A 12741-nucleotide genomic window follows, 5' to 3' on the forward strand; every position below is an offset into this window, starting at 1 on the left:
CAGGTGTTGCACAGAAAGAGATGCAAGTTGTCTCCAGAAACCACTGAGAAGTTGGTCTTCATCAATGAGAACTTTGATCTGTTAAACTCTCTTGTACCAGTATGGAAGTACCGCTCCATGGAAGAGCAAATGAAGAGCTCTTCCATGGAGCGGTACTTCCATACTGGTACAAGAGAGTCTTTCTGGGTCAAGTCTAGCTGCTCTTCGAAGAGCAGCTAGACTTGACCCAGAAAGCAATCAAAATGATGATGATGATGATGATGGCGATGATGATGATGATGATGATGATGATGATGATGATGATGATGATGATGATGATGATTTAGCACAAAAAAATTAGAATGAAAGATTGGAAGCGGACAGCTAAAAATTGCTTACTCGGGTAGCATTCGAGGATTATTTTAGATTAGATAATTGATAATATACAAATAATCTTTTTCACATGTTTAAGGAATTGGATTTTTGAAATCTGGATTGATTATTAAATAAATCCAAAGGTATTAGCATATTTTTTATATATTTTGTATTTCTGTAATGTTACTGTTGTAATGTTACTGTAGCAACATATATGATTAAAATTCAGATTAAAATAGATTAACCATATCTGGTTAATATATTTTAATGTGAAACGCCGCGCTGGTGAAAAATTAAATTTTTAGTATGATTTGTTTCGACCATAAATATTTGACCCAATCTTTCTGTTGTGATATGTTCGATCCTAGAACGGAATTAAGAATTATGGCATTGAATTATTTTCTATTCCTTTATGTTGTAGACCATTAGATCATAGAAATTTATGCTACAAATGATTTACCCAACAAAAATTCTACTTTTCGTTCTACTTAACTTAATTTCTAATGTGTCACTGGACGCCATTTAATAAAAACCACTTTCAGTAATAAACATTAAGTTTGAGGAGACCGAAAATTTTGCTCTTCAAATCAAACTGAAATGCGCCTAAAATTTGTAAGATTGATTTTTCTTTAAAAATAAGAAACAGCAAACGTCTCAGATATAAAGTTATGTCAAAATGATTTGAAACGTTCCGAAAAAATATCGTGTGGTTTTTGAAACTTTTCGATATTTATTTTGTATTAGATATAACTATATGTTAAGACCACTCTTTTTATTAAAATTCAAAATCGCCTATTTTTTTACGTCTTTTTTTAGATTAAGTTGTTAAAATCGGCTCAGGCCGTTAGGAGGACAATTCAACTGTTTTTTTTAAATAAAAACTAAAGCACTCCAAAAAATTTTTCTTTCTTTAAATAATTATAACAGTTGTGTTTGGCTTAATTAAAATTCAGGTAAGTCCACTTTTTTAATAATAATAAATACCTGTTATGTAATTAAAATATCGTCTAGCTAAAATGTTGGGGCTAATTGTAGCAAATGGAAAATTTCGGCTTCGGTATCGGTTTCGGCCGAGACCGAATCCGAAATTTCGGCTTCAACAACCTTTTACTTTTTCTGTTTCGGCCGAAATTTCGATTCAAACCACTACACAGTGGGCCAGAATTCACTTTTAGTAGACAAAACTAATAACTGGTTATATAAAAAAGATCTCAGAGCCATTTTCGCACTGTTTTCTTATTTGAGGATTACGGTTTCAACGTTACATTACTTTAAAATCATGCTTGCTATGGATACCTAAATTGCTCAACAACATTTTATTACCAAAGTAAATATTAACAAGACAATAGAAAAAACTTTTAAAATATTTATCGTATTACCCATAATTACCAAATTAAGTATTTTTCATACCATGAATGTTGTGGTTAGGGTTGGAACTTTTATTTGGTTGATAGGGCCACCTGAAATGCCTAGCAACCATTCATTTTGCATAGTTGCTAGCTTAAGTGACTTTCTTAAAACAACGAAGTTATAAACTTGACTAATATGAATGAGACAGTCTGGTTGAAAACTATTTTATGTACTTGAAAGATTAAATAAATAGCAAATTATTAATTTTAGGTGTTGTTATATAGTTTCAAGGCTCAATTTTATATATCTTGAAACTACCTTTTTTCTTACCAACTCTTCTCATAATATTCTCTTTAAAATCTACAAATATTTATCTCTATAATTCTCTCATAGGGAGAACTTCTCAAAAGCTCCTAAAACTCTTTTTTAAAAACCAAAAATAAAAATTTCTTCAAAAACTCTTTCTTAATAGATTTTAAAAAATTCTCTTTTAAACCGCTACAAAGCTTTGTCAAAAACTTCCCAAAAACTCCCTAAGGTTTTCCTGACAAAATTTGTTTATCTGTATTTATTGAAAAGCTTTGCAATATTTCATCTCCAATTTAGCCTTACTTTTAAAGTATATCGACAGAGTTCTGTTAGCAGTTCTTGTAATGATGACAAAACTTGTATAGTGAAAAGACCATAGATGTCTTTATAAGGAAGAAGGTGCGAGGGCAGATAATATAGTCTTAGAGGTGTCTAATTGAAACATTCTGGGGTTATAAACGGACGCTCTTAAAGCGTTTGTTGAGGCTCTTGAAACGTTTGTTGAATTTTTGTGAACAACGTTTGGTGGTTATTAAAATGTCAAGTAAACTTTTTAATTTGCATTTTTCAGCTGCTGTATGATGCTGGGGTGGAGTTAAGCTCCATTATGTTCTTTTACACTGGGTTGTCTTCATTGCTGATTGTATTTGGAACAGTTTTTCTTTTCCCGTCCCAGAGTAGTTTGAAGAAATGGTCAACTGAAGAGGAACTTGATGGCCTGCAGCATTTCAGTCTTGATAGCACAACCCCACTAAAACGATTGGTTACGACAAATAAAACCTATTCTGCGTTTGATAGGTACTTTTTTTAGGTTTGTTACGGTAAGATATACTTTGATAAAATGATACATACTTAAATAAGATGATAATACCAAGTAAGGCATATTTATTTAAAATGATAATACCAGAAACTTCTTTTTAAGGATGCTTACTGCTCCTTTCAACTTATTAAAAAGTTTCGTAGAAATATTTTTAAAAATTTATAGTAAAAAGTAAACACAAGTCCCACTCTTGTGTTTTCACATTAAACTAACTCTAAAACAATCATAAAAGGTTACTTAACTTTTAATTTTACCCATTTATTAGAAGCACAATCAGACAGCTACCTATAAAATGGAAGAATGCTCTAACTTTATACTCCAATAGCAGCTGTAATCAGCCCTGTAACCAGCATCATTTTTATCTGAGTAGTAATCTTTTTTTAAAGACGCAAATTTTTCATGAATTATCCAACACTTTCATCATTTTTTTTTTCAAAAAATCATAATGCTTTACCTTTATTCCGCGTAAATTTCATATTTTCTATTCGAAAAGAAGAAATATGTAACATTTTTTATTTGAAGAGTTATATCTTACATTAAACTTTAACATTTTTGACCAAATGAACAAAAAAGCCAAAGAAATAATTGTCAAGAAAAAGCCTTCAAACGCTTTTTGTTATTTTCAACAATGATCAACAATAGTTCTGAGAAAAGCATTATGGGTAATGAAGGCCTAAGTAAACAATCATTAAAGTTTATATCATGTTCATTATGAACACAAAAGTTTAAAATAATTAAAATAACTTCATTATTGTTATTCATTTCACCTTTAGAAGCAATTCAATTATATCAATCCACTCTTCAGTGACATCCCAAGATATAGAAAATCTCCTAAATGCAGAAGATGACTTGGACCTAAGAAGCAATTCCAACAAACTGCCTGATAAACACACAAAACAAGGTAAAGCTCTTTTACTTTGCGCTTAAAAACTTTTTTATTCAAAGTTGGGTGTTACTTTATTTATTTTTGTTTTATAGCTTCAGTCCTTCAATCAGTTTTCACTCCACTTTATCTTATTGAGCTGGTATGCTTGGTGGCTATACACTTGAGACTTTTGTATTACGTTGGTTCTTTACAGCTAAGTTTAGAGAGATTGACCCAAAACGACTTGACTAAAGGTGAATGCAATTTTTATGAAATGCTGAAGATTAGTAGGCTCTATAAAACTAATACCACTGGTCACTTTCGGAATTGAATTTTTGATTAATTGAATTTTTAGTGAGTAAGTACATCAACATTTTTGGATATATTCAGTTTTCTGGGATAATCATCACACCATTCATTGGCCTAACTTTCAGAAGGTTAAAAAAGATTGAGAAGCAAAAGCTTCAAAAAGGGGAGATTTACATTTACGAACTTCGCTCTTCGATAGCACCATATTGTATTACAAACATCTTAGCCCTAACTTTCTGTTTGTTCGATCTTATTAACAGTATGAAGCTTCAGGTAACAAATAAGTTGCGTTTGTTTATTCTTTTGGTCAATTACTTAAAAACATCTTTAAAGTTGTTTAGTTACCTTTAATCTTAGTACGTCTCTGAATTTTTTAAGATACCGTCCTATATCCTCTGCACAGTTGTGAGAGGCTTCTTGTATGCAAACCATGCAACCTTCATCGGGATTGCGTAAGGGTCTTTTTTTTCCTATTTTTTCCCTTTTTTTGTTTGTTTCTTTATTTTGAAATGAGTTTTTAAAATATGATTTGTATTAACTATATTAACTTCCGTAGATACTTCGGTGCTCTTTATAGTATGACGTAATAAAAAAAGGTTCAATGCAGAAGTACTGTTGCGTCACAAAACAATTTCCAGTCAAAAGTTTCGTTCGACCGTAAATTTCCGCTGAAACAGTTTTTTAAAACGTTTGACAGAACGAATTTTAATTAAAACTGCTTAGGATAATTGTTTTTTGAAACCAAGCTCATAAAAAATGTTCATCCATAATGTTAATATTTTTCAAAAAATTCCCTATCATCAAATCAAAAAATTTAAAAACCAAAGTTTTAAAGATACCCAAAGGATTATAACCTACCTTACTCCTCCATCGAAAGCAGCTAGGCTAATAAGATGGGACAGGTTTACAAAACAGTCCTTTTGCAGGTGAAACCACCTATGGACTAACAGGTCACTAAAGACATATTTTGAGTGCCCTATTAGCTTATAGATGATTTCACCTGCAAAAGGACTGGCTTTGGGTTACTGCTCTCTTTCTAAGTATTTTGCTTTGGACCCATCATTAGTTTTCTTATTGTAACTATGGAATAAATTATAAATAAAGATAACAAGTTTATTAATTAAATAAAGATTATGAACTTAGTAAATAAATAAAGGTCACAAATTCAATAAATTAATAAATATGCATTAATTTTTAACGGAAACCCTCTTTCTCATTGGGTCCTTTTTTCGATTGGGGGCTACTTTCATCTCAACTTTCTCTACGGACTTTAAAACTCATAAAACTAATGAGTTTTAACGTCCGTAGAGAAGACTGTTACGCTACTTCTAACTCCGGAGATTGTGATCAGGCTTTGCCATGGTTATAAGTCTAGTTAAAAGTTTAAAGCAAAAGCAGTAACATCCACAGTAGCTGCTTTTAAATGGTTTTTAAAAACTTAAGATACATATGGGGCACCTGCCACCTGATTATCTAAAGTACTCTTGAACTAATTTCTATATATTAATACAATTTTTGACAAGGATTATGTAAAAGAACTAAAATGCAATGTTTTAATAACAGAATGTGACAATAAACTTATTGACTAGAAAATTTAAAAAATTAGGGCTCATTACGCGTAAGTTTTTCGGATTTTTTAGGTTTATATAACTGGATTTAAAAAAAAGTGTGTTGCTAATACTTGTCTTTAAGCATGAAATAATTATTATTAGATATTAATGATACTAGTGGCTGTTATAAATTGCTTGATCTTTGATCTGCATTTGAAAAATTAAAGTATCAAAATGCATCTTAACAGAAACTGAGTATAATTTCATCATGGGTAATTCAGACTATTTTTATCAAACCATGTTAACCATGCTCCTATAAGTTACTTTCACATCTTTAACTTATAGTATTTTAGATTACAGTATTTTAAACAATCAGACATCAATTACGTTACTGATTAATCTTTTGTACAAGCATCCTCAACTTAAAAACATACAAAATGTATGTATTTAAAAAACAGGCACTTGAAAATTTAAAAAAAGTTTTTCTCCGTGATTTAAAAAAATTTTGTGAAGAGTTTTGAAAGTAAGATAAGGAAGATGAAACCACAAACTTTTTTTCAAAGATGTCAAAGTTTATTGACGAATGCTATAAATAATTTAAACAGATAATACAACATTCAATACCATTTGAAAAAAATTGCTGCAACTGTTCAATAGTTTTTTTCTTTCAGATTTCCAGCATCTCAATTTGCAACATTACTTGGACTGAGTCAACTTATGGCGGGACTATTTGGGGCTTTGCAGTACGCCTTCTTTGCTCTAACTAATCATACCTTTGGAGGAAATTCCTTTTGGGTTAGATTTTATTGATTCTTAACCCTCCTGTTCCTGGTCCAGTTGTCATCATTTTGTATACCTTTGTACCTTTTTTTTATACAGTTTACTTAGAAAGGTGAATAAAAGCATATTTCACTTTTTTCTATTGTTGGAACCAATCTAAGAAGAATCATAAAATTTCAATTTAAAAAAAAGCATTTAGTGGATTTTTGTGGGGTTTTAACACAGTGGCGGGTCATTTTGACCCGAGGATAACAAGAGGGTTAAACTTTTTATAAGACTTTTATAAAAGTATAGACTCTAAACTTTAATGAACTAGCTTATTAAATAGTTTAAAAAAAATTTTTTTTTTTTTTTTATAGTCAAGCCTGATATTACTCGCTTTGGTTTCTTTCGGCAACGTTTACCCGATATATGTTTGGTGGATTTGTCGTAAAAAAGAATCTATGCTTAAGAAGCCTCCTCTAACTACTGAAGCGTGAGCAAGCAATGAAGATTAAGTCATCTAAATATTTAAAGTTAAAATTGTTAATGAAGCACTGGTAAAAAACGAAGATCGAAGAAGTTCACGAAAGAAGAGTTATCTGAAATTTAAGTTTTAAAAAATACGAGTAATTGAGTAGGTATATGACATTTGGTATAAAATGTTTTTGCAAATTCTTTTGAATATCTAAAAATTGTCTGTGAGGTGAGCAAATTAGACAATTACAGCGAATGGTTTATCTTTATGTAATGTAAAATTGTTTACTCGGGTAGCATTCGAGGATTATTTTAGATTAGATAATTGATAATATACAAATAATCTTTTTCACATGTTTAAGGAATTAGATTTTTGAAATCTGGATTGATTATTAAATAAATCCAAAGGTATTAGCATATTTTTTATATATTTTGTATTTCTGTAATGTTACTGTTGTAATGTTACTGTAGCAACATATATGATTAAAATTCAGATTAAAATAGATTAACCATATCTGGTTAATATATTTTAATGTGAAACGCCGCGCTGGTGAAAAATTAAATTTTTAGTATGATTTGTTTCGACCATAAATATTTGACCCAATCTTTCTGTTATGATATGTTCGATCCTAGAACGGAATTAAGAATTATGGCATTGAATTATTTTCTATTCCTTTATGTTGTAGACCATTAGATCATAGAAATTTATGCTACAAATGATTTAACCCATCAAAAATTCTACTTTTCGTTCTACTTAACTTAATTTCTAATGTGTCACTGGACGCCATTTAATAAAAACCACTTTCAGTAATAAACATTAAGTTTGAGGAGACCGAAAATTTTGCTCTTCAAATCAAACTGAAATGCGCCTAAAATTTGTAAGATTGATTTTTCTTTAAAAATAAGAAACAGCAAACGTCTCAGATATAAAGTTATGTCAAAATGATTTGAAACTCCTCTAACTACTGAAGCGTGAGCAAGCAATGAAGATTAAGTCATCTAAATATTTTAAGTTAATATTGTTAAAGGAGCACTGGCAAAACTTCTTTTTTTTAAAAAAAAAAATGGAAATCGAAGAGGTTTAAGAAAGGATAGTTATCTGAAATTTAAGTTTTAAAAAATAAGTGCTATGAAGCAGGTATATGATGATTTGGAAAATACTTTTAAAATTCTGAAAAATGTCTGTGAGGTGACCGAATTAGACAATTAGGGGAGAGTGGGGTATTGGCGAACAGCTAAGCGGGAATGCGAATTAAAGACAACTATAACTATATATTGATGATATTTATTGCTTATCATTTAGTCTAACTATTCAGTTAAAAACACTCAAAAGCAATTTTCATACATCTTATAAAAAAATAGAAAATTCGATCAAAAACAAAACCATTGGTGTTCGGAATTACCCTACGTACGTGGGGTAATTCCGAACATACCGTGGGGTAATAACAAACACTTTTGGAGTGGATAAAATGATGATCAAAGCAAATCAAACTTAATTGAAGCGCTAAAATATTATTGAATAAAATTTTAAACAAATCAAATGTTAAGAAAGAAATATCAACAAATTTTATTCAAACAAAATAAAATGTTACATCAATGAAATGTCAAATATCTATCAATGTTATTCAAACATATTGTTACTTCCATTTATTAAGTGCAAAAATCACAGAGAAAACCTCTAGATGTGCTTGCACAACTTGTGCACTTCTCGTGGGACCACGACTTACATTTGTAACACATAATCCAGTCTTCCGTTGGTGGATCATGATACTTTTCTTCACAAATTAAACAATAACAATCAGTTTCTTTATCATCTCTGGTTATTATTTTCTTCTTTGGTTCATTATTAGCCTCAAACTTATTAAAGTTGCTTCCTACCTTCTTTTTTTTAACAGAAATCTTTTTTACTTCTTGTTCCTTCATACTTTTCTTTTGCTCCTTGTCCTTTAAAAAATCTCTCATTGGAGAACTAGTGATAATAGTCGAATGTTTCTTTCTTAGACTTTCTCTGGTTTTCCTTTTTGGCAAATTAGGTACAGAGACAATATTCAAAAGAGGTATTGACTGATTTGATCTATTTGGTAGCAGTTCAGGGGAGACATTCATATCAGGTGACAGACTTACACTAGAAGGATTCAATGACAGATTAACTAACACTTCAGATGATTTGGCTTGAGTATCTGATTGATTCATTGCATTTACCTGGGATTCTGAACTCATAATGTTATCAAGTAATGACGTTTCAGGTGTAACGATACTTCTTGGAAATAAATCATTGAATTTTGTGGGATCTAACGGATAAATACCAGCTCCTCGAAATCCATTGACTGCTTTTTCAATATTGCTGAGACGATTAAAAGCTTTTGTAAATAGTTCAACAATTTCATATTGAGTAATTCTTCGGCCTACGTTTGCTGCCATAAAAATTTCACATTCCCTGTTATATGCAGATTTGAGTGGACCAAAGTATGTTAAATCTAATGGTTGCATTCTATGGGAAGTGTGTGGTGGAAGGGATAACAATACAATTCCATTTCCACGACAAAGTAGAAAGCAATCAAGACTAATATGGCTCTCATGGTTATCTAGAATTAATAACACAGGTTCGTCTTTGGTTGGTTTAGCAAATGACATAAAGTGATTAAGCCAGTCCACAAATAAATTTTCATTGATCCAACCTGAGTCACTGACCGTGGCAAGCATATCGACATTGCCTCCCCGCAACAACTGATCATTCATGCGTTTTCTTTTAAATACAAAAAATGGAGGAATATACTTTCCTGAAGCACTGAATGCACAAACAACTGTAGTTGTTGAACCCCTTTCCCCACTGGTTGCCATCCCAACTTGTTTCTGGCCCTTAGGGGCTAATATTTTGGAGTTTCGTTGAATATTAGAAATACCGGTCTCGTCAACATTATATATATGATTAGTGTCGAAGTTATAAGTTCTTTGTAAAGTTTCCAGATTTTCAAAAAACATTTTTACTTCTGTTGCATTAAATCCATTTATTCTGTTTAACGAAGTGGGCTCAGGTTTTCTCAATGAAATATTTGAATTTCTTTTTATGAAAGAATAATACCAGTCTTTACCTGCCAATTGGGTTGTCCTATTAAATTTATGGTTCAGGTTATTTTGTTCAGCAAATTTGAAAGCAATTTGTCGCACCATTTTAATTGTTAACCCATAAAAAACCTGGCTACATTTGACAATATATTCCTTTAACTCTTTTTCTTGTGCATCTGAGAATATACATTTTCTTCCACCTCTTGGTTGTGTTATGAATTCTCTCTTGCAGTGGTCAAATAAAGTGGTTTTAGGCACCGAATAAGCTAAAGAGGCTTGACTTAATGACAAAGTTTTATTGTTCACATCTTTTATGGCCCTTTTTAAATCCTCTAGTCTATATTTTATTTCAGTTTTTCTATTATAATTTTGTGGCATCTAAAATGAAAAAAAAAAATTTAAATAACATATAAATACATATATATATATATATATATATATATATATATATATATATATATATATATATATATATATATATATATATATATATATGTATATATATATATATATATATATATATATATATATATATATATATATATATGTTTATATATATATATATATATATTAATATATATATACATATATATTTATATATATATATATATATATATATATATATATATATATATGTATATATATATATATATTTATATATATATATATAAATATATATATATATATATACAAATATATATATATATATATATTTATATATATATATATATATATATATATATATGTATATATATATATATATATTTATATATATATATATATATATAAATATATATATATATATATATATATATATATATATATGTATGTATGTATGTATATATGTATATATATATGTATATTGTAAATGTTTAACTTGCTTCAAAATGTAATTTTAACTTTGAATAATAATAAACTAAATAAATAATTTATAATAACTTTATTTAAGAAACGTCCGTGTGTACACTAGAATACTTCGATATTTTCTCAAAGTATTTGAAAAGAATATAGCGTATCCAATGAGATATATTTAGTTAATATATATCATCATAGTCATAGTATTTAAATAGTCTGGAAACGCGGGTCGTCTTCTATGGATTTCGTTCAATAACTTGAACATTTAAGGGTGACCGGACTGAGAGTGCATCAAATAATTTTAAAATGACTTTTTCTGCCGCAGTTTCTAATAATTTAGATGAATTTGATGCTGTTTTAGCTGCTATTGATGAAGATTTGTTGGAGACTGATCCTAATTTTAGTTCAACTGTTGAGTTAGCTGTTGGAAATATTCCTAACGCAAATGAAGAGCGTGTATTTTTGTGTTTATATTGCGAAAAAAGATGTTTATCACAAGGTGGTTTAACTCGTCACCTCAATGCCAAGCACAAGGACAAGCTTATTGATAAACAGTTTAGTAAAGAGAAAAAAATAGCAGAGCTTATTCTTCATTCTAATTGCTTTCAAAATTACTTGATTCAGAGTGCAGAAAAGCTTGCCATAGATGAATGCTACCCTACTAAAATAAGAACTGAATTTAAAAATTTTAAATTGACATGTATAGAGGTCAATACAGCTTATTCTTTAATAAAAAGTATTATTGAATCATTTGATGGAAATGCTGAAAATTTTTACCCAGCTTTCTACAAAATATTTTCTGAAGCACCAAGTCCTTTTAAAAATCTTAGCCAAAACTGCACTCTTCTTTTAAGTTTTGAATCTTGTCTTGGCTCATCTGACTGGCGCCTCCTTTAATAATGATGTTTTAACATTTAAACATGAATCTTATCAGTTTACTGAAAAAGAAAAATCTATTATCGCTTATCTTAGTGGTTATGTTTTTGGTACCTTTTATCGTAGAATTAGATTTAGTTCTAACATGTCTAGTTTGTATCATAAACAGTGTTTATCATTTTTGCTTGCTGGTAAATGTACAGGAGAAACAATTTCTTTGCCAGAGCATAAACATGTTAATTTGCATGATAGGGGTGGTTTATGGAAAGTAAGTAAAGAGGTTATTTGTATCTTTACTACTGCAGAGTACCATTTTATTTCTATGGCAAAAAAGTCATCTCATACTATCAATTGCAAAGAAATAGTTGATACGTTAATTAAAGACTCTTTTGTGCTTGTTAACTTTTCAAAAATTATGCATAGTTCAACTGATAAAGTTCAAAAAGAAATAGCACTTAATTTATTAGAAGATCTTCTAACTCTGTATATACGTGTTCGTACATTTTCCTATGTGAAAGATAAGTTGCAAGCTTTCAAGATTTCTAAAAGTCAAACAAAATCAAATGCATTAAGAAAAGCAATTAAAAAAAAAGTCTCAACTTTGGAACAAGGACATTAAAGACTTGGCATGACTTGGACTTATGAAAACGGCTATTTTCACAGCCACATATCTTTTAAAAATATTAATAGCATATTACTAACTACTCCTGAAGTAGTAAAATGAATACTTAATGACTTACTTTTATGATGTATAAGTTTATGATATATTTCATATTGATATTGTATAAATCAACTTTGATATATACAATATCAATAACAAAATTAATATAATTGTTTTTTCAATTTTAAATTAACAATAACACATCTAATACTTTATAGTGTTACCATTTTTTTAAATTGTAAGATAAATTTTGATATAGACAGATCTTTAAAATTGATTATTTTTGACCAATACATTTATACCAAAAAATATTTTAAAAATAGTGTACTACATTTTTAAAAAAGAAAATAAGTCGAAATCTATATATGTTAAATTTTAAGTGAAAAATATTAATAATTGAACTCATCAAAAAATATTATCTTATGTTTAATACAGTTTTTACTTGGTTTAAATTTTTTTTTAACACGATTTAATACTATCACTCGTATTA

At 29.2% G+C, this 12741-nt stretch overlaps 2 protein-coding genes across 2 annotated transcripts in view; one reads left to right on the forward strand and one right to left on the reverse strand.

The window, feature by feature from the left end:
• The window catches only part of LOC145190287 (large neutral amino acids transporter small subunit 4-like), a 14364-nt gene extending 7152 nt beyond the window's left edge, over window positions 1-7212 (forward strand). Inside the window, exons 5-11 of the mRNA XM_090089820.1 lie at window positions 2585-2811; window positions 3607-3734; window positions 3812-3952; window positions 4054-4280; window positions 4386-4459; window positions 6229-6352; window positions 6697-7212. Of these exons, the coding sequence (XP_089945946.1) occupies window positions 2585-2811; window positions 3607-3734; window positions 3812-3952; window positions 4054-4280; window positions 4386-4459; window positions 6229-6352; window positions 6697-6816 (1041 nt within the window). The 3' untranslated portion in view covers window positions 6817-7212. The remainder of the gene's footprint in view (window positions 1-2584; window positions 2812-3606; window positions 3735-3811; window positions 3953-4053; window positions 4281-4385; window positions 4460-6228; window positions 6353-6696) is intronic.
• Window positions 7213-8062: 850 nt separating this feature from the next.
• On the reverse strand, window positions 8063-10223 carry LOC149887287 (uncharacterized). The gene has a single exon (XM_090089821.1). The coding sequence runs from the start codon at window positions 9962-9964 to the stop codon at window positions 8444-8446; it is 1521 nt and encodes a 506-aa protein (XP_089945947.1). The 5' UTR covers window positions 9965-10223; the 3' UTR covers window positions 8063-8443.
• Window positions 10224-12741: the final 2518 nt, after the last annotated feature.

The sequence above is a fragment of the Hydra viridissima genome, unplaced genomic scaffold (assembly GCF_058129835.1).
Source record: "Hydra viridissima isolate aposymbiotic clone 2 unplaced genomic scaffold, HvirCarnegie_v1 scaffold_6, whole genome shotgun sequence".
NCBI classification, from domain to species: domain Eukaryota; kingdom Metazoa; phylum Cnidaria; class Hydrozoa; order Anthoathecata; family Hydridae; genus Hydra; species Hydra viridissima.

Coding starts and splice junctions, on each gene's coding strand:
- LOC149887287 (XM_090089821.1), bottom strand. CDS start 9,964: ATGGTGCGACAAATTGCTTTCAAATTTGCTGAACAAAATAACCTGAAC.